This window comes from Cervus canadensis, chromosome 1 (genome assembly GCF_019320065.1).
Source record: "Cervus canadensis isolate Bull #8, Minnesota chromosome 1, ASM1932006v1, whole genome shotgun sequence".
NCBI lineage: Eukaryota > Metazoa > Chordata > Mammalia > Artiodactyla > Cervidae > Cervus > Cervus canadensis.
Window position 1 is genome coordinate 117409029 of NC_057386.1, and position 27098 is coordinate 117436126.

Here is a 27098-nt window from a genome sequence, read left to right on the forward strand (position 1 = left end):
GTCCCGGGGAGTCATTGGGCTTTATATTGGTGTCAGCAAGGTTTTAAGCAGGACAGTGAGTGGGGGGTGCATGTGTGCTGTTTCAGTTGTGTCTGACTCTTTGCAACCCTGTGGACCCTATAGCCCACCAGGCTCCCCTCTCCATGGGATTCTCCAGGCAAGAATACTGAAGTGGGTTGCCACTTCCTGCTCCAGGGGAGTGGGGGGGTGGCCTCCCCCCAAATTCAGGAATAGCAGAGCCTTCTCAAGGCACTGTGTCCAAGCCTTCTGGGGAAGTTGAAACTTGCTGAGGGGTGTGACACAATCTCCAAGCCCCACTTCAGGAGCCATGACCTAGACTCTGCAGTCAGACAGTCCTGGGTTTGAATCCCGGCTTTGTCACATCATACCTGTGTGACCTTGGGCACGTGGCTTCATTTATAAGCCTCAGTTTCCTGGCCTGGAAAACAGGCATAGAATCCCCCATTGGATCTTTGCAAGGATTAAATGAGATAATAATGTAAATGGCTTAACAGGTGTTTCCCACATGCTAAGCAAGCCTCAGTTTCCTGGCCTGGAAAACAGGCATAGAATCCCCCATTGGATCTTTGCAAGGATTAAATGAGATAATAATGTAAATGACTCAACAGGTGTTTCCCACATGCTAAGCAATAAATGTTCTCAATATGTGTGAAAAAGAATGGCCTATAAGAATCTACAACTGGTCATTAATTTGGGGGGAATTATGGGAATCTGCCTGCAATGCAGGATACCTGGGTTTGATTCCTGGGTAGGGAAGATCCCCTGGAGAAAGAAATGGCAACCCACTCCAATATTCTTGCCTGGAGAATCCCATGGATAGAGGAGCCTGGCGGGGTACAGTCTATGGGGTCACAGGAGTCAGACACGACTGAGCAACTAAACTATCACCACAGGGATCTTTCTGGGCTTCCCAGGTGGTACAGCAGTAAAGAACCTGTCTGCCAACGCAGGAGACACAGGAAAGGCAGTTTCGATCCCTGGGTTGGGAAGATCCCCATGAAGAAGGCATGGCAACCCACTCCAGTATTCTTGCCTGGAAAATTCCATGGACAGAGGGGCCTGGCGGGCTACAGTCCATGGGATCGCAAAGGGTCAGACATGACTGAGTGACTAACATACACACCCATCCCCTCTTTCTTCCCAACATCAATTAGTGCAGTGGTAAATTTAATTCATTCAATTAATAGATGTTATTCAGACAACATATTTTTATTGCACACTTACTGTAGCCTGTGCCCTATGCCAGGCATTGGGTAGAGCAGTGAATGAGACAAACCTGGCCTTTGCCTTCCTGAAGCCTGGAATCTAGGAGGAGAGAGACAGATGCAAGCAAGTGCATAAGTATTTCATTACAGTTCCTCGGTACCTATGATTGGTTCCTGAAGCCCCAATATACCAAAATCCTTAGATGCTTAAGTGCCATAGTCAGCCCCGTGTCTCCAGTTCTGCATTCACGAATTCAATTAACCTCAGGTCTTGTAGTACCTACATTTGTTGAAAAAAAAAATCCTTTGTAATTTTTTGTTATTACAAAAAATCCTTTGTAATAACTTTAATTCCCTGGCAGTCCAGTGGTTAGGATTCTTCGGGGCATTCACTGCCCAGATCACAGGTTTAATCCCTGGTCGGGGAAGTAAGATCCTGCAAACTAAGCAGCCATAAAAAAAAAAACAAAACAAAACACCTGCTTATTAGTGGACCTGTGCAGTTCAAACCAGTGTTTTCCGAGTCAACTGTACAATTACGAAGAGTGCTAAAAACAGGTCATAATCACAGGAGCCTTGACACAGTCTACCAGGCCAAGGAATGGTTTTCTGAGAAAATGGCTTTTAGGTTGAAATCTCCCCACTCCCCCAAATAATGATGCCAGCTAACATTTAAATCTGTGCCGTCCAGGGTGGTAGCCACTAGCCCACATGAGGCTCTTGAGTCCGAGGACTGTGGCTACTGGAAATGAAATGCGTAAGCGTAACATGCAAATGCGATTTCAGAGACTTCCTACTAAAAAAAAGGTGAGCTATCTAACTGATATTTTTATATTGATTACAAGTTGAAATGGTAACATTTAGGATAGACCGGATTAGATAAAATATACTAAGATTCATTTTAACTGTTTCTTTTGATCTTTTTCAATGCAGCTACTAGAAAATTTTTAATTGCATACATTGCATTTTGTTTCTAGGGGATAAGCCCTGAGTTCCCTGGAGTAGGAAATGGCAACCCAGTCCAGTATTCTTGCCTGGAAAATCCTATGGACATAGGAGCCCGGTGGGCTACAGTCTATGGGATCGCGAAGAGTTGGACACCACTGAGCAACTGAGATGGCATACCTAGGCCTGAGTTAGACAGTGCTTGTTGATGACCAGGGATAGACTGAGGTGTAAGTGTGTAGTATCTTGTTTGATCCTATGATGACTCTGACAGGTAGCTATTATTTATCTACTTTCTGCAGAGGAGGAAACAGGTGCAAAGAGCAAAATGGACTGAGATTCACCACCATCAAGGAAGATAGCTGGAACTGGGTCTTTCTTAGTCCAGTGAGCTGTGTACTTAACCTCTACCCTACATTGCTGAGCAGAGGGGCCTGTGGGCTGGGACAGGAAGAGCCATCCAGAGCCATGAACGTGGAAAGAACAACACAGACGAAGAGACAGACATTCCATGGACTAGAGGGCCCTCAGCAATCTCGGCCATGGAGTGGTCCCACGGTGCATCCACCTTCTTGGAGGTTCTTTTCTCATCGTGCAGACTCTGAATTCAGTTTTGGCAGCACTGTCCATCAGTGTCCTGTCAATGTCAGTTCTTCTTTTTTTCTTTTAGAGACTGTTTATTTTCCATCAACCTATCTCCACTTAAAGAGTTTGTGGAGACTTCCCCACCCCCCACCTGGTGGTCCAGTGACTAAGACTCTGTGCTCCCAATGCAGGGGTCCCGGGTTTGATCCCTGGTTGGGGAACTAGGCCCTACATGCTGCAACTAAGCATTTACATGCCATAACTAAAGATTCTGTGTGCTGCAACTAAGACCCAGTGCAGCCAAAAATAAAAAAATAAAAAAAGTTTGTAGAACAGCTTAAGACTGTTGTGGTTGTTCCTCAACAACCACAGTGGTTGTTCCTACTCATTCAGTGGCCTGAGTGGTGGGAGCTGCAGACCAGTCTTCAGTGGGGAACTGCAGAAGAGGCCCAGAGAGCTCCTGCCCACCTCTGGACCAGCCCACCACCTCAGGTTGAGCATCGGTGGGCTCAGGAGCTGGAGCACTCCATTCACCCTGAAATGCCTCCTTGGTCACAGCCTTCTCAGCTGCTGCCCACTCTTCCTTTTCAATCCCTTTCAGCATCTCCGTAGAAGGAAAGATGGGGCATAACCTTCCAGGGTGTTCCCAGGAGATGGTGTCACGCATGCGCAGAACTTCTAGGGCGAGCACCCACCACATCAGACCCACTGAGTGAGCTCCCTTGTTATCACACGGGATGGCTGGGCCCAGAGCACAGAGGAGAGTCTGTGTCACATAGATCAATGGAAGGCAGGTGAAGAGACTTCTGTGAGAGGCTGGTGGTCAGCCCTGTGATTAGTAACCACCAGAAGCCTTGGCTCCTGGAAGGCTGCCTAGATCTGGTTAGTGAAGGTTCCAAGAGAGAAGCGGCCAGCAATAGGAACGACTCCAGTGGCAGCAGCAAACTTCAGCACAGCCCACAGGCCAGTATTCTCGGAGGAAATGACACTGGTGTCCACTGGGTTTTCAATGACAACGATGGCATGTGCTGCCAACAGAAGCTTCTGCAAGGTTCTCTTCAGATTTGTGATGTAGATGTCATGACTTTTCCTTTTGTAGACATGCTGTTTCATTTGAAAGTTAAAGTTGGTGCCACCTAAGTGGGTTTCCCTTCCTTGGTGGCTCAGTGGTAAAGAAGTCTGCCTGCAATGCAGGAGAAGCAAGAGATGGGAGTAAGATCCCTGGATCAGGAAGATCCCCTGGAGGAGGAAATGCAACCCGCTCCAGTATTCTTGCTAGAAAATTCCATGGACAGAGGAGCCTGGCGAGCTCCATGCAGTCACAAACAGTTGGGCATGACTGAGTGACTGATCACACACACACACAAGTGAGTTTCTGATGCAAGGAATTTGAGGACAGTTTCCTCCTTATTTGCAGGACATCAAGGGCTCTGGATATGGTTCAAGTTTCCCTTTAAGTTACGATGGGAACCCAAAACGATGCCATATGGACCCCAGTCTGGGCAGTGAGGAGAGGCAACATCAGTTCATCTTGAGGAAGTATGAGAAAACCTGGTTTGAATTAACCAAGTCTGATGGCTCGGGGATGGGAGTCCCCGCGGGGAGGAAATCCCAGGTAAGGGACTGAGTGTCCAAGGTCACAGCACTGAACCACAAAGCCTCAGTTCTCTTTAGAACATTCCAGTTGATGTGCTTAGTCACTCAGTCATGCCTGACTCTTTGCAACCCCATGGACTGTAGCCCGCTGGGCTCCTCTGTCCATGGGAGTCTCCAGGCAAGAATACTGAAGTGAGTAGTCATTCGCTTCTCCAGGGGACCTTCCTGACCCATATATCAATCCCACTTCTTGCATTGCAGACAGATTTTTTTCCCGACTGAGCCACCAGGGAAGCCCATCCTTAGAACTTCACCCACCAAAGGCATAATTGCCAGCTTAATTGGTGTTTTTCTTTTCAGGGAGTATTGCTTTGAAAAGAAAGGTTTGAGAGACTTCCCCAGTGGTTCAATGGTCAGAATCCACCTTGCAATGCAAGGAACTCAGGTTTGATCCCTGGTTGGGGAACTAGGATCCCACATGCCAGGGAACAACTAAGCCTGTGCACTCCAACTAGAGAGCCTGAGTGCCACAACGAAAGATCCCACATGACACAACTAAGACCCAACACAGCCAAATAAATAAATAGATATTTAAAAAATAGTTGATCCACCTTAAAGAAAAGGTGGGGGGGGTGGTTTAAGACCTTTGTAACAGGGACACGTGTATGCTGTGGGATTGGTCTAAGGACAATAGTTTCACCTGGCAGAGTAGCTGGTGTCCTACAGAGGCCTTAGTTAGGTCTTCCCAGGTTCAGATCTCAGTCCCGCTTATCAGCTCCGTGACCTTGGGTAACTCAATCTCTCTGGTTTTAACTTTTTCAACTGAAAAAGGGGATACTAGTGGTCATTTCCTAGGTTTGTGGTCAGAATTAAATGCAAGAAAGCACAGAAGCACCCAGCTTACAGCCTGTTCATTCTATTGATAGAGCTGGCACTCAATAAATGGCAGGTGGGGAAAAAAAAAAAACCACGGCAGGTGGTGCTATCACATGATTTCTGAGTCTGTGAGAGCAAAGCCCCTCTGGGGCCTGGGGTGGCAGTGGGGTGTTTCAGGAAACCGTGCCCAGCACTTGGTGTAACCTCCTTGTACTTTTTCCCTTAGGGTCTAAGGTGGGGTCCTTTTTGCTCTGCCCAGAATTTTGGAAAAGTCTCCTTCTAGGGAGGATGGATATGTGTAAGATTAAAGAATATATAACCTTGAAAATGGGCTTCCCTGGGTAGTTCAGCAGTCAACAATCCAATGAAGAAGACCCCAGAGAGTGGGCTTGATCCCTGGGTCGGGAAGATTCCCCTGGAGAAGGAAATGGCCCCATTCCAGTATTCTTGCCTGGAGAATTCTATGGGCAGAGGAGCCTGGCGAGCTATAGTCCATGGGGTCGCAAAGAGTCAGATAAGCCTTAGTGACTAAACAACAACAAACCTTGAAAATATTGAATCTGGCCTCAAAGGCTGGGCTGAGAGATTGCACTGCCACGGATCCAGAGGGCGACCCCAGGAAAGGTCCTTCAAACCTCCCCAGCCTTCAGTTCAGTTCAGTTCAGTCGCTGAATCGTCTCCGACTCTTTGCGACCCCATGAATCTCAGCACGCCAGGCCTCCCTGTCCATCACCAACTCCCGGAGTTTACTCAAACTCATGTCCATCGAGTCGATGATGCCATCCAGCCATCTCATCCTCTGCCGTCCCCTTCTCCTCCTGCCCCCAATCCCTCCCAGCATCAGGGTCTTTTCCAATGAGTCAACTCTTCGCATGAGGTGGCCAAAGTATTGGAGTTTCAGCTTCAGCATCAGCCTTACCTGGTACTAACTCAGGGTCTTCTTTGGTGGGGTGGCAACTTACTGGAAGATGGACGTAGATGGACGGGCGGACAAATCTGACTCTCCAGTGGACAGCGGCGTGATAAGTGAGTGACCGATGGACGGACAGACACAGGTGAGATTGTGAGACGTCAAGATAGGTGGATGCATATGTTAGCCAGACAGTCAGGCATGCGACCCGGGGACCGAAAGACTGACAGAGGGCTCGAAACCCGGGAGCCTCCCACCTGCCGACTTGGCCGCAAGGCGGCGCCGCCGCCCCGCCCTGCGGCGCTCGCCGCCCCGGCTGGGCGCGCTCTCGCCGGTCGGCGGAGGGGGCGTGGCCAGAGTGCGCACGGGGCGGGACCAGCAGCTTCGCGGGGGCGCCCAAGGGCGGAGCGCGCGGCGGGGGCGGGGCGCGCGTTCTCGCGGGGGCGGGCCGTACGGCGGGCGCGGGCGCGCGCGGCGGCGGCGGCGCGTTCCGTTCCGGGCCGAGGCTCGCGGCGGAAAAGTTGCGCGGCGGCGAGGAGCGGCCAGGGGACGGGCAGCGAGCGCGACGCCGAGCCGGCTCCCGGCGCCCGCGGCCCCCCAGCCATGGACGACCTCGGTGAGTGACTGGAGGGGCTGAGGGAGGAGGCAGAGAGGGGCGCGCGGCTCCGGGCCCCGGGCCGGGGCGGGCGCGAGCGAGCGCGCGAGCGGCGGGCTGAATCCCACCCGCTGCGGCCCGGGTCCCGGCTCTGGTTCCGGCTAGCCCCGGCTAGGCAGGACCGGATCCCGGGCTGGGCCTGAGTCCCAGGCCAGGCCAGCCGCCGTGCTCACAGCCGCCACCCCTTCGCCTCGAGGACAGCCCCACCTCCGGACCCTCCGACCTCGGGGATCCACCCCCATATCCCAGCTCAGCCTCAGGGACCTGCTTGCTCGTCAGGGACCCGCCTGGTCCGCCTCAGGGACGGACCCCCACTGCCGGGACCTGACCACCTCCCCCGCTGCGGGACCCTCACTTCACACAGGGCTCCCCCACCCCCATCGCACAGTTGGAACACCCAATTTGGGGATCAGCTGCCTGATCGCGCAGCCGGGGCCTGCTTCCAGCCCCTGGAGGACCACCCCCACTTCACGGATGGACATCCGGCACCTCAGGGGTAGTCCCTCCGAGTCTACATTTCACAGGTCAGATTGACAGGTTAGGGATGAGCCTCCATGACCACATCCCCACAAAGACAAGGCTCCTTTCTGCCCCACTAAGGCCCTGGGTCCATTTCCCTGCCCTGGCCGCTCAGTGGACCAGCCTCATCCTAGAAGCGTAAGCTGGGGAGACAGACTGGTGTCTGCCAGGGGAATGAGGTGGGAAGTGGGCCCCCGAGGTGTGGCCATCTCTGAACTTGTCCAGGCTGGTAGTACCTTGCGGGAAGCCACACAGGTAAGGAGGATAGGATGCCCAGAACAGAGTTTTACTGTTTTCATGTGACTGGAGCTCCCAAACTATTTTTCTTCAGTCCAGCCTTGATCTGGAGTTTGGGCAGGAGAAAGTATCTTCTGGAACCAGATGCTAAACCCAGGGGCGTTGGTGCCAGGGTTCTAGGAATGCCTTGAGCACTGTGAACCCTGGAGTGGGAGGATTCACTCTCCCTCCCTCCCCTTCACGCCTGGAGCTGGGAGGCCTCTGAGCCAGGGAGTTGAGGAGGGGGAGGAAAGTTTCTTCTCTGTAGGAGCCTTGTCTTCCCTCTATGGACTGTGGGTGGCTTGTGTGACCACTGATGCTTTCTCTGTCTCAAGCTCTTAGGGGTGGATTCATCAGACAGGACTGATGGGCATCCCCTGAGCCGCACAGGGCACTAAATTAAGACTGGTTATTTGTAGGCACTGGACTTCCAAGGGAACAGGGAGGAGGATTGGGGCGTGACTGCTTCCCAGAAGCTTCCTTTGGGGATCAGGGTGCCTCCCCAACCCCCTGACCCCCAAGATCCTGGAGCTGAGGAGAGTGTGCAGTCCTGCCGGTTTTGCAGAGTACAATGGCTGCCAAGCATAGTTCTGCCTTTGGGTCAGGCTTGGCACCCATATTTCCAGCACACTCAAGGTTGGCATGGCTTCCAGGCAGGTATTTTTTTTTTTTTTTTGCATAAAAATAACCGAACTGAAAGGAGGCTGGGGGATATTTTTCGAATCAGGATCTGAAAGTTTCAATGCTTTCCCTGTGGGAACTCACAAGCAGAGTCACAGTTTCTGAAATGCTGGTGTGGGTTCCATTGCTTCCAGACAGGCCCCGTGCTGTTTGAAGGACTGAGAAAGTCTTTGTAGAGTTCCCTGTTGAAGCTCGGAATTCCTGTCCTCTGACAGTCTTCCATTTAGGGCCAGGAAACTGAGTTGTCTCTGAAAGGAAAGAAAGTGTCCTGGCAGAGCAGATTGTAGAAATTTAGATTTGCTGTTCCTGGAGTATTTCCCCGTACCTCAACTGTCCTATCTTCACAGCAACTCTTTTCAAGGAGCCCCTTAAGGGTCCCTGCTATCAGAACTGCTGGCCTTTACAAATGGAGAAAACTGAGGCTAAGAGAGGTTGATTCGCTGGCCCAAGGTTGCACAGTCGTAAGATGACGACATCATGATTGGAAACTCAGTCCCTCTCTCCTACATCTGCAGCTCTGTGCACCACGAGGCCTTTCTTCGAGACGAGGGGGTCTCAGAGAGGTGATGGCTGCCACCTGTAACTACTTCTCCTGCCTCCCCCCACAGGCTCCTCAGTTGTCTGAATCTGGGCTGCCTGGCTTCCTTGGCCTAAGCTCCCAGGGGGCCAGCCACGCCTGGCTGACCGACTGGAGCCTGGGGTGGGCGGAATGGGGCGTGCAGGAGGAGAGAGGAATTCGCCTCTGCTCTCAACCCCCATCAGCTGTCTGGATGGCTGCTCAGCACCCTGCCCGTCAGCTGTTTTCCGCAGTTAGGCTGGACCCAGAGGCCAAGCCGCTTGTTTTTATTTTTCTCCTGAGAGTGCTGTCAGCTGTGAGTCTCTTGGTCCCTAAAACAGAAGAGTCTGACCTGTGGCAAGTCTAGAGGGGTCAGAGTCTGTGCTGTGACTTTGTTTTTTATTTTTTGGTCTAAAAGAAAAAAAAACTGGGGCGCCCTCCCCTCCTTGTAGCTGTTAGTGACAAACTCACCATGTGTTGTTTAATAAGTTACAAAGTTATAGCTCTTTGGGCAGAAAACCGTAAGTACACCCAGAGAGTCCGGCCCTTCCCTGGGTGTTCTGTCTGCTTTGTGCTCCGGGGTGGTTGCTGGTGGCTTTCCTCATTACTGTTTAGATGCTGGTTTGGCTGGGAGTTCTGTGTGTTCCAGTTCTGGCTGGAGTTTCCTGGACAGAGCTCTCACAACACACAGAGGCACTCTGATCATGTTCTGCCCTCCCCTCCACGTTTTTTAGCGTGCTTGGGGGGTGGGGGGATGGGGACCGTGACCACAGCTGGGGGCTAACAGTGATCACTTGCGTTTGATAGGAGCCAGGCATCCTACTCAGCACTCTTTGGTATCATCACAGCGATTCCGGGAGGGAGGTGTTTAATCTGCGCTTGACGGATGCAGAAATCTGAGTCAGAAAAGTTCAGTGGGGGTGTTGGGATTGTAACCCAGGTCGATCCACTTCCAGACCTGGTCATCTTCATAATAAGGTAGTACGTGTGTGTGTGCGTGCTCAGTCATGTCCGACTCTTTCCAGCCCCATGGACCACAGTCCACCAGGCTGCTCTGTCCATGGGGATTCTCCAGGCCATGCCCGCCTCCAGGGGATCTTCCCCACCCAGGGATCGAACTGCCCTCTCCTGCACTGCAGGAAGATTCTTTACGGCTGAGCCCCACAGGGTGGGGGTGGGGGGCTAATGAGTTAGTGAGTGCTTGGTAATCAACCAGGGGAATGAGCCATGCGGCCTGCTGAGTAATTGCTAGGTACCTTTTAAACTTCTGCCCTTGGGGCCATCGTCCAGTCGCAGTGGGTAGGCTGGTTCAGGCCTCGATAGCTTTGCCGTTCCCACCCCTCGCAGGGGGAGCAGCCAGCTGTTGGCAATGCCCAGTTGCCTCTGGGATCTGGACCTGTCTCCTTGCAGCTTCTCAGCAGTCTTGACCCTCTGGAACACAGTGCCTCATTGTCCTTGGGGGGAGTACTGGGGAACAGGGGAATTGCCTGGGGCATTCCAGGCTACGGAGCCTCTCTGTTTCCATGGAAAGTCTGGACTTTGGGCTCGCCCATCTGTGGTGCCTCTGTGTGTTAGGGCAGGGTCAAGGGCACCCAGCTGCTGGGCCTGTGGCAGGGGTGGCCTGTGGGGTGGTGGTGTGCTCCTTGGGGGCCCTGCGTCAGCCCCAGATCTCCTCCTAGGCTGTGCGCTAGTGAGGTGTGGAGCGGACACTCAGACCCTGGTGGGTCTGGTTCTTCAGCAGGTGCCCTTACCGCTGGGCAGCCAGAGCGTGGTGGGGAGGGGTTCGGGCTGCTGTGGGCCAGAGCCCTGCCACTGTGGGTTTGAGTCCCCCCGAGGGAGCATCCCAGGATCCTCATGCCTGAGGGGACTGACTTCCCAAAGCTTCCCTGAGGCCTTTCTCTCATTCCCAGGGCAGAGACTGGAAAAACTCTCTTCCACTTCCTTCTCATCCCAGCCCTCCCCTGGGTTGTCCTGGTCTCAGTGCCTTCATTCGTGATCACAGCTGTCTGTAGAACACTTTCACTTTTTACGGTGTTTGCAGAACCCTTTCCGTAATGTTTATTGAGCACTTACTATGTGCGAGCCCTGGGCTGGGCACCTTACCCGCGTGGTCTCTTTGAATTGTGTTGGCCCTATGAGGCGCAGTTTCTGTTACTATTACTACCACCCATTTTACAGATGATAAAATGGAGGCACAGATAGGGTGAGCCCACTTGCCCAAGTTCTTTAACTCGCGAGTGGCATGGCTTGGATTTAAATCTTGTGACCCATTTTCCACGTCTGTTCTTGACACTGGATTGGATCTGGTTTGCTTGTTGGTTTGATAGCTTTCTGTTTCTAGGATGCTAAAAATCTTTCTCCGCCTTTCCCATACCCCCAGTCTCTTCTCTCTTTTGTTTTGGCCATCACCACACGGCTCGCGGGAATCTTAGTTCAGGAATTGAGCCCGTGTCCCCTGCAGTAGAGGTGTGTGTGGAGTCTTAACCGCTGGACTGCCAGGGGTGTCCCCTCGTTTTCTGTTCAGTCTCACGCCGTCCTTTCCTGTTCTCTGCGGCCTCTCCCTTCTCGTTGGTTCTTTCTCGAGGATGCCGTGCTGAGGATAGGAGGCCAGGCACTTTTGGCAGGGTCTCCTGCCCATCGGAGGACCTCCCTTCTATCTGTCCACCGGTTGCCTGTCCACTCACTGGTTAGCCTCAAGACAGAGCTGCGAGCTTACAGCACAGCTGGTGCTGAGAACCGGCGCAGGCTCCGGGCTCCCTCTCCTACTCTTTGGGGTTAGAGTCAGAAGCCCTCTGTGACCCCCAACTCCGTAAACTCTCCTGTCTTTGTTCAGGTGTTTGCACCTGGCTCCCACTTGGACCCAGCCCATTGCCAGAGGAAGAAGTCCTCAGAAACCCTTCAGGTGGAGAACTGAGGATATCCTGTGAGAGGGAGAGAGAAAGAGAAAGCATTAGGAAGTTTAATTTTCCCAGAAATCTTGACAAACCAACAGCTTAAAAGTGGTGGCCGGGGGACTTTCCTGATGGTCCAGTGAGTGGGACTCCAAGCTTCCACTGCAGGGCCACAGGTTCTATTCCTGGCCAGGGAACTAAGAACCTGCATGCCTCACAGTGTGACCAAAATAAAAATAATGAAGTAACATAAATAAGTGTCCAGAGATCATCTCCTGACCTGGGATAGGCCTGGAGCCCCATGGCCTCTCAGGTCTATTTTGCCTTTTCAGGTCCTGTTAGGAGCCTCGCATTTGGCCTCAAGCGTTCATTCTCGACCAGAGAAGTCTCCCAATTAACGGACTGATGGCCTAACCAGTGGGGCTCAGGGGAGGCCGTGGGTGCTGGGCCAGAGGCAGGCAGAACGTGTGGTTGGCCAGGCCCAGCAGAGCCCCAGTGGCCAAGTTTCCCCTTAAAGATGGCCTCTTAATGCTTATTTCTCCTGTGATTGTGGTATTGTGGTTTTACGGGAGAACATTGTTATTGTTAGGTGCAGGCGAAAGTATTTGGGAGTGAAGTATCACCATGTCTGCAACTCAGTTTTAAATGATGTAGTAGAAAACGTAGGGAGGATGTGTATATACTGTGTGTATATGTAAAGAGGAAAAGAGGGGAAACTTGTGCATGTGTGTACAAAAAAATGGCAAAACATCAACCGTGACTGAATCTAGGTAGAGCTAGAGCGTATGTGGGTGCTCACTGCAGGGGTCTTTCAGTTTCTCTGTGTGTTTAGACATTTGCATGATAAAAAGTTGGGGTAGAAAAGGTGAGAAAACCTTGCTTTTCCACAGCGGGCTTCGAGTCATTCCATCAGGGATGGGCATCAGTTGCCTATCTGTGATTGAGCCGAGTGACTCTTGACCTCCCGTAACTCCGACGCAGGTGGTGGAAAGACCGGTGGGTAGAGACAGGAGCCAGGCGGGCCTGGCATGGGAGTGACTGGTGATGCCACCAGGGATGGGGGCACACACTGACCCGTGCAGGAAAGAGGACAGGGCCCGGCAGAGACAATGAGCATTGCTGGTGTGGAGGGAGCCTCTGGGGCTATTCTGAATGTGGCGATGTGAACCGGATCATGGTCCAGGCAAGCAAGATGCCGGGCTCCGGTGGGAGTTGGGAACGGGTGGCCTGGGTGGGATGCAGAGAGCTGCCTCTGGGCAGCTGGAGCCTGGGGGGAAGGGATGACATGCCTTTCGCTTCACATCACGAGAAATCTGTGGCCAAAGGAACACCACTAGCCTGTGGGCAGCGGAGGCCGGAGTGGCCCCAGGCTCTTGCTTGCAGCCCCGCTTAGCCATTCGGTTCTCCAGACTTGAGGCTCCCACTCCTGGTATCCCCACTCCCAGGTCCCTCCTGTCTTGGTTTCTGCCGACTCCAAAGCCTGTCCACCGGGCCCCCCATCTTTGTGGGAGAAGCAGCCGAATTCCCACACCGGTGGCCCCCTTGGCTTAGAGGGCCCCTGGTGCCCACTAGAAGCATTTAGCAGCCCGTCAGCCCTCCTCAGGTGAGGGCCTCACACGAGGGTCTTCTCTGAGCCTCACGTCTGTCTGTCCATCCCCAAGCAAGGACTCTGAGGCTGGCTGTTGGGTCCTGATCACAGGGTCGTCCTAGGGAGGTCTCAGAGCCGTGTGTCCAACCTGACCGTCTGTTCGAGGAGCAGAATGACGTGTTTTTTATGGGCGGGGTGGGGGGGATGGGGAGGGGTGGTGCTGGAAGGAAGCTTTATGTAATTCTTGGCTGGGACTCAGGTAATTGTTTTAATGAAATGGAATGCAGCTTATTCAGAACGCGCTTGGCAGAAACAGCCATGTTCTGTTCTGTTCTCTCATTGGGGAGAGCGAGTCACACACTCGAGGAGGCCGATTGGGAAGAGATTGGAGCCTGGGGTGAGCATGAGCAAGGTGGGCGGAGGCCTCCGGGGATCTCCTCTCCCTTCAGTGCAGGGATCCTTGGCTGGCCGGACTCTCCCCTGGACGCCAGTCCGGGTGCCTTGCTGAACGGATGCCTCTTGCAACAACAGCAAGACCCTTTAGAGCACGTGGGCTGTAAACTGAGCCTGAAGCTGCCTCTCGGGTTGTTGGGAAGCCAAGTGATGTGGGCGTGGGAGTGCTCAGCACACAGCCGACAGACCCTCCGAGACATCCGTCTGTTATTCATTGCACCCCCCTTTTCCCACCTCGACACCCCCTATGACTCCCTGGGTACCCCCCCACCGCCCCGGCATCTCCCATCAGTGTCGACATGCCTGGATGTGACCTATCCATAGATACACCCGAATCTGCTTTCCTTCTGGTTTCTCCACCGCCCCCCTCCCCCCCCATGCCGTTTGTCCTTCCTAACTTCTTTCTTTCTTGAACACACCCTGTGGCAGGCGGGACCTCAGTTCCCCAACCAGAGATCAAACCCGCACCCCCTGCGTTGGAAAGCAGAGTCTTGACCACCGGACCTCAAGAGAAGTGCCCCTCCGACTTCTTTAGTTTCCTCCCTGTCCTGTTTGCAGTGCAGCCTGGGCCATTCTTCCACGTTTTGCTCTTTGGCTGAGAGTGCATCCCACTCTGTAGCATCCGTATTTCCCCCTCCCTTCCTTAAATCTGCTTCTCTGAAGATCCCCCATTCTCCAAAGAACCATCCTCCGTGGCCCCTCAGCCTCCTTCCCCACCTCTTTCTCTGATCCCTTTTTGGGGGAACACCAGTGCATTTTTGTGAAGGCTTTTTCTGGGCCCCCTGTTTCTCTCCTAGGTATCCAGGTCAGTTTATCTACTTGCGTGACCTGTTTTATCACTTGAATGCTGGTGATGCCTAAATTTATATTTCCACCCCTGACGTGGATTCTATTGTCCAGATTCTTCCGGTCTGCACGCCAGCAAAGATCCAACTCATTTCCTTCTCACTCTCTCTTCGCCGCCTCAGTCTATTGTCCGCTCTGTTTTCGTCCCCTCCCTTCTCTTGGCCTGTGTTAAACTCTTTCTGCAACATTTTACAGTTTAGAAAACATGTTTATGTGCTTCATCATCACTGATGATTCTGACAGAAGCCCTTTGGGGTAAGCGGTGGTTTCCCCATTTTACAAATGAGGAAGCTAAACTGCAGCCCGGGGCACAGAGGAAGGGGACACTCCCAAGTGTCACCACAGATAGTGTTGCGAGAGCTTGATCTTAGGTCTTCGAGTGCCCCAGCCAGTTCTCTTTTTGGTCTTTCAATGCTGGAAGCCTGAAGGCAGGGATGGGAAGTCAGAGGTTGCATGTGGCCTGCAGACCCGTGTCACTCGGCCTTCATAGTATTTAAACACATTCAGAATTAGACACCAGCGGTGAAAGTATCAGGAAATGGCACCTCAAAACCCATAGGCTGTTTTTTCTTTTGGAAACTCAAGAGTTGGTGACACTGGACGCCCATCCTCCGTGGCACTGCTGGGTTGAACTCGACAGCTCCGGCTCTTGCAGCGCCTCTCTCTCTTGCCTGCAGCAGGCCTGCTTTGAAAAGTTCTGAAAATGCTCTCTCTTTTTTAAAAAAATGTATTTATTTATTTCTGGCTGCTCTGAGTTTTTGTTGCTGTTCTCGATCTTTCTCTAGCCGTGGTGGCTTCTCTCGTTGCAGAGCGCAGGCTCTACCATGCACGCTTCAGTAGCTGCAGCCCGCGGGCTCAGTTGCCCCACGGCATGTGGGATCTTCCCTAGACCAGGGATCAAACCCATGTCCCCTACATTGGCAGGCAGATTCTTAATCACTCGACCACCAGGGAAGTCCCTAAAAATGCTGTCTTCCTGCCCTCCATTTATGGCAAACACGCAGTTGCCAAATCTAGGGGATTTCTTGAACTCCATTCTGTGACTTAGGTTTGATTTCTCACCACTCCAAGCACTTAGCTCTGCCTGGGGTCTGGACCCTTGTCCATGTGGCAGAAAATAACCCCCTGACCTATCCATCTCCTTTCTCCCTCTTTAAGGTCTCAGTTGCAGGCACTTTTTTAGGGAAGTTTTTTTTTTTTTCTTTCCAGTTGAAACTAGCCAACCTCTTGACCCTCCCACTTGCCTGTAACTTCACAGATCTGTGTCCATTGGGCTTTTCCCCTTGTGTTTCCCCCTCTACCCTGTAAGCCCCTTGAAGACAGGGATCTCACCTGCCATTCAAGCATCCCTGACCTCCAAATGTGGCTCGGTTCTCTCTGTGGTTGCCTAATAAGTTGTTTTTTTTCTAAGTTTTTTTTGTTGTTATGTGAGCCATTTTTAAAATTTTCATTGAATTTGTTACAATATCGCTTCTGTTTTATGTTTTGGTCCTTTGGCCACGAAGCATGTGGGATCTGAGCTCTCCGACCAGGGGTTGAAACCCACGCTGCCTGCCCTGGAAGGCGAAACCTTCCTTAACCACTGGACCGCCAGGGAAGCCCTACCCTATTAAGTATTTAACGGTGGTCGATGATGAAATGGGTTTGAACTGTGGACCCCCACCAAGATGCTGATCCTCCATCAAAACACTGCCTCTGCTGGAGAATCTGAGCATGAAGCCCTCTGGGTTTCAAGCAGGTGGGGAGGCCACCCGGAGCCCCGGGGCAGAACGCAGGGTCCCCCATCAGCCCCTCGTGTCCCCGCTCTGTATCCCTGCTGCCACTTGCCAACTGCGTGACCTGGACAGGTCACCTGACACCCTGAGCATCAGTCCCCTCATCTGTGAAACAGGTGCATTTCCTGAAATGCGGTAAAGTGCTCAGTAAATGGTAACGATGATTCTTTTTCATCCCTGGAATAATCTAGTCATGGGTCGCTGGGGCAGGACAGGGTTCGGCTCTCTCTGTCACTTTCCCACCTGCTTTCACAGCCTGCTGTCTGCTACCTGTGTCCGCTGTGGCCTTGAGGTGGCATTCAGAGCCCTGGACAGCCATTCAGCCAGGGCCTGGAGGAGGCACCCTGAGTTCTGTTGACTCCCTCGGCAGTGTGATCGGAGGACCGTTCGTGGCCCCATGGGGTGACTGACGCATGTTTGGGGCTCTGCAAATGACATGGTCAGTGCTAGTGCTGGTGGCGTTAGGCTGGGTTTTGGTTATATGACGTCTCACTTCCCCGAGCCTCTTTGGTGGCTTTGAGGAGAAAGCGGTGGGGAGGAGGTTGTTTGGTGGCTTGGTTTGTTTGATTGCTCATGTAAGGCAAGAATTTGAGAGCCGCTCTGAGGCCAGCCCTGGGCTCCTCCCAGAACTTGCGGGCCTTACGCTGGCCAAGGCAGGCCATGAAGGATGCTCAGTAGCATCTCCAAGGCCTCCCAGGATGGGTCCAGGCCAGTGAGGCTCCTAGGAACAGTAGAACAGGAGAGTTTCTGGGCTGGAAACTGTGGCTTTTGTCAGTGGAGTGGGCTTAGTTCCTGGACTGCCCCCTGCCTGCCTTTCTACCCTTTTAGGGGCAGTTGCTATGTTGGATCCCGGGTCCCCCCGCATCTGGGGTGTGGAGCGGCTCAGAGAGTCCTGGCGAGGCTTCTTCCTCGCTCTCTGTTTCCAGGAATATTACTCTTCTTCTTCGGGTGGAAATGGGCGTGTCCCACACAGCCTGCGCTTGGCTTCCTCCAGGTTTACCATTTGTCCCGTGGACGCCCGGCCCTGCTGGCTGGCCTGGGTTGGTTCTCAGCACGGTTGAGCTGTAGGACAGCCAAATCGGGCTGGCCCCTCTGGGGCGGGTGTGAAGGAGGAGCAGCCACAGCACCTGGAAAACGACCCTCGGGCCTCAGGGACCTGACCTGGTGCCCCCACCCCCCTGCTCACTTGGTCACCTGATGCTCATCCTGGAAAGTCCTCTGTTCCCACAAGTGGACGTGTGGTTTTCTCACCATCTGGCGGAGCACCAGCTTAGCTACATCCTGAGGGCGAGGGAGCTGTTGCAAGAGCTGTGGCCTTGCTTTCTCCCTGTCTCAACCCCTCAGGTGGTTTCTTCTGCCGTGTCTTGAACTTCCCAAGAATCCTCGCCCCTACCCTGTCTGGACAGCTGCACCAGAAGTCTTTTTTTGTTTGTTTTTGGCCTGGTGTGCTGACGCCACAAGCAAGCTGGGAATGAAGAGGAGGGTCACCTGGAGGTGGTGGTCATGCTCCCTGTGATCCCTTGTGGTCATCTGTCCCCAAACATCCTGTTTGCACCCTTAGTGCAGCGGGAGCACGGGCCTGGAACCAGCTGCTATCTGTTGGCCTGACCTCGGGCAGAGGCGTGGGCCCAGGGCTGTCACAGCTCATCTGCCTCTGGGGGACGCTGGGCTGTGTGGTCCTGGGCTGTTGATGGTGTTGGTGGTAGCAGCTTTTTTTTCACCAGCTTGGGCTTTGTCCCGGCTCTGCCCTTTCTCTTCTCGCTGCTTCTACTGCCTATGAAAGTTTTTCTTCCAAATGTTCTACTGGGCGTGACCAGTGGCCACTCCCTTCCCTGTGGTTCTGGGCCGATTCAGTCTTTCTTAGACTCCTACACTTCTAGAGTGGAAGGGGCCTTTGGATGTCACCCACTCCTGTGGTTGGGGCTTTCTGCCCATCACTTCTTCCCTCGGAGCTGCTCACTTTGTTTATATATTGAGCTTCCATCGGAGGCTGCAATTGCAAAAGGGGTTTTGTGGTTTTTCAAAAATTTAAAAATAAGAACATAGAAACGTTGGAAAATGACTTATGAGGTTCAGCCCACCTGTTTTTACAGAGTGACAGACTGAAATTCTCCAAGGAGAAAGCACTTGCCTAGGACACTTAGTAGCAGAACAAGGCTGTGTTTTGTTTTGTTTTTTTCCCCCTCTCTAGCCCATTTTTGGGGGTATGTCTGGGGTCCTAGTCTTCTTTCTAGAACCACACAGTTGCCACAGTGTGGCCTCAGGCCTTGTTTTTTTTTCTTGTCTCTTTTCTAGAGATCTTTCTAATATCATTATGTGTCTGATACTGTTACTTTGTAAAAGTTCTTATGTCAGAGAAGATACATACTTATTGTAAAAACAAAAAAAGAGGAAGGTACAGAAGTGAAAGTCCTTCCTTCCTCCCTGCTCCAGGGATAACTTGTTAACAGTTCGGTGTGTATCTTACCCACCCATCTCCTATATATTTATAAATATGTAGGCATGCATGTAATATACATACCTTCATTTTTTTTAAAAGCCCAGGTGAAAATCACATAACATAAAATTAGCCACTTTAAAGTATACAGTTCAATGGTATTTAGTACATTTCGTACAAGTTGTGCAGTCATTGTCTCTGTCCAGTTCAGAACATTTTCATCATCACCAAAGGAGTCCACATACCCTTTTTAAAAAATTTATTTATTTGCTGTCTTAGTTGCGGCATGTGGGATCTAGTTCCCTGATTAGGGATTGAACCTGAGCCCCCTGCATCTCCGGAGCACAGAGCCTTAGCCACTGGACCACCAGGGAAGTCCTTTGGGTTATTTTCCTAATAGAGAGTTGAATTCTCCAGCTATGATTGTGGATTTATCTTTTTATTTCTGTTGATTTTAGCTTCATCTAGTTTGAAGCTCAGTTATTGGATGTATGTGTGTTTAGGACTATTAAATGTTCATGACAAATTGACCTTTTATCATCACGGAGGGTCTTTATCTCTAATAATATTCCTGTCTGGAAGTCCATGTTGTCTGGTATTAATGGAACCACTCCAACTTTCTTGATACTAGTGTGAGTGTGGTATCTTTTCCCCCATCATTTTATACTTCTTAGACTGGTAGGAACTGTTTAACTGTGTCTTTCTAAAGTGTTTCTTATAAATATCCTATTTCGAATCTTGCATTTTTATCCAGTCTGACAATCTCTACTTTTTAATTGGAAACGTATAGACCTTCTAACATTTAAAGTAATTATTCACTTGATTGGGTGTAAGTCTGCCATCTTGCTACTTATTTTGTGTTTCTACCGTTTGTTCTTGTTATTTGTTTTTTAGCATTTGTTTATTTTGTCAGTTTTTGGCTGTGCTGGGTCTTCGTTGCTGTGTGGGCTTTTCTCTAGTTGCAGCAAGCTGGGGCTCGCTCTCCAGTTGCGATTCGTGAGCTTCTCGTTGCGGTGGCTTCTTGTTGCTGAGCACAGGCACTACTGAAGTCTCGTGGGCTTCAGAAGCTGTGGCTCTTGGGCTGTAGAGCGCGGGCTCAATACTCGTGGTGCACTGCCCTGCGTCATGTGGAATCTTCCCGGGTCAGGGATCAACCTCATGTCTCCTGCGTCGGGAGGCGGATTCTTTACCACTGAGCCACCAGGGACGTCCCTCTACTATTTTTATGAATTCTTTTTTCTTTTCTTGCCTCCTTTTGGATTCGTTGAGTATATTAAGTCCAAAGAAATTAACAAAAATATTTGCAAAACCGTATCTTTCCCCCCTCCCCTCTCTTTCAGTTTCTCTTCCAAAAACTTGCCATCCGCTCTCTTTCGCTGGCAAGTCGCCCCTGCCTGTGAGGCTTCCGTCTGCATCGCTAATCCCTGCGTGCCTTTTTGGCTGTCTCATCCGCGCCTGGGTGCTGATAATCAATGATGCTCTCAGCTGCCCCAGCTACAGAGCCCCGTGGCTGGTGTTGCTAACACATTCCAGTGGCCCAGGGGTCAGAAAATCAGCACGTTCCTGCCTCCCCTGTCCCCCGGGAAGAGGTGTGACAGACAGGAGCAGGTCCGCAGGACACCGAGGCTGCGGGCCACCCTGTTCCTCCCCGCCCTCCAGCGCCAAGTGAAAGTGGCCACCCGCCCCAGGGCCGGGCTGCCCCGGGTACCAGCTTCCCCCCAGGCCAGCTGCCTCGCTTCCGCCGGCCAGCACCCCCTCCCTGACCTGCCCTCCCCCACCCACAGAGGAAGCCAGACTGGCCACACAGTGAGCTGAAGCCTTAAGTACCCACCAGGGGCTGCTCTGCTCAGGCCACAGAGTCCTGTGCGGTGCTCCTTTGATTTTGTTCTTTCTTTTCTTTTTTTCTTTAAAGGGCAGGAGTGGGGCCGGTTGGGGAGGGGTGGTGGTAACTAGATCCCAGTAGAGGGAGATTTCTTGGGATGGAAGGGGAGGAAGGGCTGGGGTCCTGCTGCTCTTGTCCCCACCCCCGCCGCTGCTGTTGTGCTTGGCTGGTCGTGAGCGCTCACCCGAAGCCAGGAGTGGCATGGACTGCGGGGGTGAGCAGGTCTTGGTGATGGACGGGGGCTTGGCATGGCTCTGCTGGAGGCACGGAGGTGAAGATGGGTGGAGACAGTCCGCCTGCCCTCGATAGACTGGTAAACTGTCACAGACTGGTGGGACCGAGGCACTCTGGCCGACAGCTTCTGCCGGTCTGATTCGTGCTCCCGTAGGGGATGTGCACGGTGCTTTGGGAACTCAAAGGAGAGGGGCTTGGAATTCTGTGCTGGGATGTAGTCATGGAGGGCTTCTTGGAGGAAATGGTACCCTAAACTGACTATTTGATGTGGTTTATTTATTTCCTTATTTTGTATTTCTTTTAAAAAAACATTTCATCATTCTCATTGCTGTTTTTATTTTTTGGCTGTGCCATGTGGGATCTTAGTTCCCCGACCAGAGATCGAACTGGTGCCCCCTGCCCTGGAAGCACAGAGTGCTAACCGTTGGACCATCGTGGAAGTCCCTAATGTGTGTTTTTTTTAGCTGGAGTCTTGACTTTTAGGAAAGCCTCAAACTTTCGTCGTTTATGTAAATCACAAGGATTTCTATAATAAGATATGGGAATCTCTTACAGAAGTGCTGTAAAACTTGTACCTTGTGGGGTAGCCATCCCTGAATAAGCGTTGTTTTCTCTCTTTCAACAGCGTCACCCATGAAGCATATGTTTGACTTTCTTTTTTAACGTTTCATATGAAAACGACAGACTACCTTAATTTGTGTGTGCTTCCTCATTGTAAATAGGCTTGCTTCCTCTCTGGATATTTTTGTGCCTCCATGTTCTACTCATTAACTACTTTTGAAGTTTTAATCTATATTATTTCTACTTTGTTTTGTGTACAAGGGGGAAAATGAAAAAGCTGGGATCCCCTTATCCCCCCAAATGCTTATTTCCCACACTAAGATTTCGGAAGCTCTTACAAAAGAGGCACCCCCCTCCCCAGCATGAAAACCATGCATTCCTTTTTGTTTAGGTAGGCAGGGCGGATCCTCTTTATCCTCGGGTTGCAGAAGAGGAAACTGAAGTCTTGAGGAGTCTCAGGGGATTTATCCTGGTAAAGAAGACAGGAGGGTGGTCTAGGCGGCTGGTGCTACGAGTGCAGAGGCCCAGAGGAGGAGGCTTTGTGTGTGTGACGATGAATTCATGGGCTCTGCTTTGGCACCGTTTGTCATCCAGTTGGATCTTACAGGCTCATCAAACTCAGCTTTGAGCCACGAGGCCACCACTGACAGCCTCTAACCTTTGCTTCTTCGGTGGAATGACTTTTTGGGTGGACTCAGCATGGCAGTTGGAATGGAGCCGGTCTCTGGGACCCCCAGTCAGGTGTAGAGCCTCTGTTGGGGCAGAATTCTTTCCCGGGCTGAGATTTCAGTGTCCCGGGCCCGCCGGCCCCAGCAGTGAGCCCAAGTGCTTGTGTGACAGGAAGGACCTGGTTCCTGTGATAACACGCCGGATCTGGCCCCTCTTCCGGAGGGGAGCCACTGTGGGGATGGAGCTGGCTTTTATTTGGATCCCAGGGCTGGACTTGGGCCCTGGGGAGCAGGCCGAGGGAGGGGTGAGCACCCCGAGAATTCCCCGAGCCGGCTGCATGCAGTGCATGGCCTTCCCACACCCGGCCAGAGCACACAGGCGTGCCCCGTCCCCAAACCTCTGCTTCCTGGGCCCCGGAGAGATTCAGAGGCGGCTTGGCCAGGGGAAAGGAAAGACCTGGGGCCCTGCCTGTCCTAGGTTGTCGCCTGCCCCTGTCACCCCGACCCTGCTGTGCGCCTTCCTCCCCACGGCCCTGCCCCTCCTCCCACCTGCCCTTCTCATCTGGCGGCTGGCCTGTCCGCCTGCAGGAAACAAACGTGGGAGGCATCCTGTTCTCTCTCCTCTCCTCACAGCCGCTCAGTTACCAGGTCGCCTGGATTTCGCCTAGTTTTATTTAGAGCATTGAGGCTCCCAGGCAGCCTCGGGCGCACCCCGCCTCCCTCGGGGCTCCCTGCACCCGCTGATGCACCAACACAAGCCTGGTCCTGTCGTTCCCTGGTAGGTCCAGACTCCACAGCACCTCCTGCTCCCCTCTTTCCCCAAGCTGGGACTTGCGTGCTCTTGCCTGTCTGCCTGGCTGCGGCTCCCCTCTGCCTCTCTTCCTCCCTGTTCCTGCCTGGGAAGGAAAAAGCCTGCTCCCTCCCTTGGCCCCGTTATGCCGGTCCCCCACTCCTTAGCGCTCTGTGGGGTCAGACACTGTGTTCCGCCCAGCGTGCAGAACCTCAGCTCCCCGACCAGAGATCGAACCTGCGCCCCCTGCGGTGGAAGCACGGAGTCTTAACCGCTGGGCCACCAGGGAAGTCCCCAGACACTGTACTTCTGTCACCTCTGTGCCCAGCGTGGTGTTTCTAGACACTTGTCAGGGCCACCAGAGGTGAAGGTGAGGCAGCTCCCAGGGAGAGGGATGGAAGGGCAGGAGGAGGCGAGTTCTGGGGAACCCCCCTCCCCCCTGTGGTGTTAGAGGCTGTTTTCAGACCCAGTCCACAGATGTGGGGACTGAGCTCAAAGAGGTGCGGTGCCAGCAAGCGACAGAGCCAGGATTACAACCGCAGTTGCTCAGCTACAAAACTCACACTGCCTTCTTGTGGCAAACTCACATACTCGCTGAGGCCAGTGGGTGTTATGAATAAGTGGAGTAGGCCAGAAAGGAAGGGTGCTAGATTTCAAGAGACAGCCACTGGTGGCTCTGCAGGAAAGTAGACATGAACTGCTAGCTCTTGTGACCCCTCCTGGGAAGCCAGACACATTCTGGCTTTTGTGTGAAACCTCTCAGTTTCTTAAGACTAACTCAGATTTCTTTAAAAAGCACAAGCAGACTTCCCTGGCGGTCCAGTGTTTGGGGCTCTGTGTTTCCACCGCAGGCAGCATGGGTTCAATCCCTGCTCAGGGCACTAAGATCCCACAGTGAAAGGAAAACAAGCACAAACACATCCAGGGGCTTGTGTGGCCGGCTGCAGCCTTCATGCCTCAGGCCGGTGGTCTCTGCCATGTTCTCTGTTGCCTCCTTGAACCGGCGCCCACCTTCCCCTGGTCCTGCTGCCTCTAGAATTTTCTCTGGAGGGAGAAGAATCAGGGTTCCTGACTTGAAAGAGCTGTTGTGAGATAATCTGGGCCAACCCTTTGCTATTTATGATTCCTGTTTCACCAAAAAGATAGGTGGGTGCAGACAAGTAAGGCCCTGTGGAATCAGTCTGTGCTCCCCAGCCGGAGCCGCCCCCGGGCCGCGCACACCTCCTCCCATCTGCCACTGTCTGCCACCACACACTGAGCTGCCAGTGGCCCTCAGGGGGGCACCGGCCCTGGGACCTTCCCTCAGAGGACCCGGACGTCAGCCGAGGGCACCAGGGCTGTGCTGTGAGCCTGGTTGTTGGAGTTTGTCCCTTCCACGTGGAAACAGGCGTCCTTGTTCACAGCCAGTGAAAGCTGACTCCTCTCATCCCAGCTCCTGTCTCAACTGGGTGTGGGGTGGGACGGTGGAGTGGGGTCAGGCACCCCTTCTGCTTATAGGCAACCCCCCCACCCCACCCCGATTTCCTGCCAGGGAGGGTTTCCACAGAGGAAGACGTCACAGTTCAGGGTACAGCAGGAGGGGTGGATGCAGACAGAGAATTGTGCTTATTTTTTTTGTGTGTGTGTAATTTTTCTTTTTTGATTGAGGTGTGGTTGCTTTACAGCATTTCAGGTATATAGCACAGTGATTTAGTTATATACTCTTTTTCAGATTCGTTTCCAGGATAGGTTATTGCAAGATACTGAACATAGTTCCCCTGTACCATATAGCGGGTGCCGAGTCGGTCATCGTGTCCGTCTCGTTGCGACCCCATGAGTCCGTGGGCCGCCAGGCTCCTCTGTCGGTGGGATTTCCCAGGCAAGAGTACTGGAGTGGGTTGCCATTCCCTTCTCCAGGGGGCCCTTTTTAACCCCTTTTATATTATAGTGGTGTGGATCTGTTCACCCCAGACTTATCCCTCTCCCGCTTTCTCCTCTGGTAACCATGCGGAGACCCGCACTTTTGGAAAGGAGAAACAGGCGGTGTTAAAGAGGACAGGAGTGGCTGTGCTTGATCAACGCGCCGCCTTCCTGGGTGACCACTTCCTTTCTGGACAGTGGTGGACAGGAGCAGAGGCAGCAGCCCCAGCGGGCAGTTCTGTCCAGATCGAGGGTGGCCTAGTTAACCGCAAGGCTCCCCAGTCTCCTGTGCAGTTGTTCAGGGGCAGGGGCACAGCAGTTCTTGTCCTGTGCATTCTCTGCAAGTATAGACCAGCCTCGTCCAGGGCAGCTGTGTGCAGCCAACACCGCCCCCTCAACACACACACACACACACACACACCCACACCCACACGCAGTGCACAGCACCCCGCTGGGCTGAGTGCGCAGTGAGAGATCCAGTGGTCCTGGCTTGGGCTGCCCCCTGCTCCGCCTTGGGTGGCCCTTCTCCTTGGCCCCCTCAGAATAAGAAAGCGTTCTCCGCAAACTGCAGAACCTAGCATCCTGCGGAATGAATGATAGAAATGGTCTCCCTGCACCGTCATCCCCAAAAGAGAGTCTCTGACTTCCACACAAACTTCTGGAATACTCTGGTGTGAGGATGTTTGGGGGCTTCCTGCGTAATGTTTCGGGGCATTACGGTTGGTGCCTGCTCTTGCCACCTGTCCTGGCTCTGCTGGGTTTTGGGTTTCCAGAGCCCCAGATGTCTCCTCCACTAAAATCCAAACCAGGGCTGAGATGGATCCTCCCCTGCCATTCATCTCCTGATGTCACCAGCTGGGCGTGATGGAGGGAGGCCAGCCTCGCCAAGCCAAGCAGAGCCCTTGGACCCTGTCTGTTTCATGATCTCCGGGGCACAGACGGCCCTGATAATTCTCCCGTGAGACCTGTCGTCTGCTTGGCTGCCTGCCTCCGCTCTGGAGTTTCTTGCTGGTGGACTACAGGGTCTTCCCTCCCCGTCCTCCTCCTCTGTTCCTTGATGTCCCTACTTGTGAGCCCTGCAAGCGAGACCAACAGTCCACAGGGGTCCCTCCCTCCCTGAGAAGGACCCTCAGCAAAGTCTTTCCCTCTTTTTTCACTCTTGCGGTTTCACAGTGTGACTCTGGTTAGCGGCCTCCATCCGCTCCCTCCCCATCCAGGAAGAGGCGGGTTTCCCAGTGCAGAGAGTGGACAGGGATCTGGGCTTCCAGAGAAATCTGCCTTGCCCTTCTCAGGGCGGTGGCTGGAGGCATCTCTCCTCTGTAGATCAGTGACGCTGGAGGGACTGGGACAAGACCCGGGGCTCCTCCCTTTCTAGGGAGGTGCCAACAGGCGGTCAGCTGGCCAGAGAATTTTGTCTTGCCCCAAACCAAGCAGATGGCTTCCAAATTGGTGAGACTGGGAAAACCAGGGCTGGATGGCACAGACACTTCTAGGGAAACAAGAGTGTCATTGAGGTCACCTGTGGGCTGGTTGGCCCTGGCTCTTTCTTGGCCCATCTGCCCCTTTGTCTCTGCTCTTGACTTTCTCAGATAGTGGTTCCAACGGTGCTCTGCAGAGTCACACCCTCCAGATGGTAGATAAGGATCATGAGCTGCCCGTCCTTCTTCCGGAGGGCGCTGCCTGGCGTTCCGAGCCCATCCCAGCCCTTTTTCACCCTCAAGAAATCATGTTGGGACACACGTAGGTGGGGCCAATGGTCGTGAACCCGCTGCCAGTGTATTCTCAAAAAGTAAAAGCAGAGAAAGTAGCAGGAGTCCGTGCTCCGTGATCCTGAGCTTCAGACAGGTGTGTGCGGACAGCACAGCTCAGGCTGATCGATCCCACATCACGCGCGAGATTCTTTGTCCCTCTTTTAGTTGGCTGTCTGGTGCCTTCAGAGGAGCCCTGACTGCCTGCCTGCCTGTGTCCTGATGATTCTCCTGCTTCCTCTCCCTGCTTCTGGTGGAGGCTGGGGAGCCTCTGACCTCTCTGATCTCTCCCGGACCCCTCCCCTCCCTCTGTCCAGATGAGAAGAGGGCGGAGGTCAGCGCCCACCCCTGGGGCAGCCCCGTCTTGGGTCATGATGTTCCATCATGACTAGTGGGTATGGCATGGTGGTGGTGGTAATGGGAACACTCTTGCAAGTAGACACCCCCCCCCAGCCCCCAGGCAGCAAGTTAGAACTGGGAGGTCCCTGTGCCACGCCGAGG

The 27098-nt window shown here is 53.0% G+C and overlaps 1 protein-coding gene and 1 pseudogene across 6 annotated transcripts in view; one reads left to right on the forward strand and one right to left on the reverse strand.

Annotated features, from left to right (window-relative positions):
* Window positions 1-3141: 3141 nt before the first annotated feature.
* Window positions 3142-6743, reverse strand: LOC122440725 (annotated as a pseudogene).
* PXN (paxillin) overlaps window positions 6580-27098 on the forward strand; it is a 42642-nt gene continuing 22123 nt past the window's right edge. For 3 of the 6 annotated variants that reach the window (XM_043439083.1, XM_043439092.1, XM_043439101.1), the window contains exon 1: window positions 6580-6754. In XM_043439083.1, the coding sequence (XP_043295018.1) occupies window positions 6742-6754 (13 nt within the window). In that variant the 5' untranslated portion in view covers window positions 6580-6741. The remainder of the gene's footprint in view (window positions 6755-27098) is intronic. The other 3 variants (XM_043439133.1, XM_043439141.1, XM_043439151.1) reach the window with 3 other exon arrangements.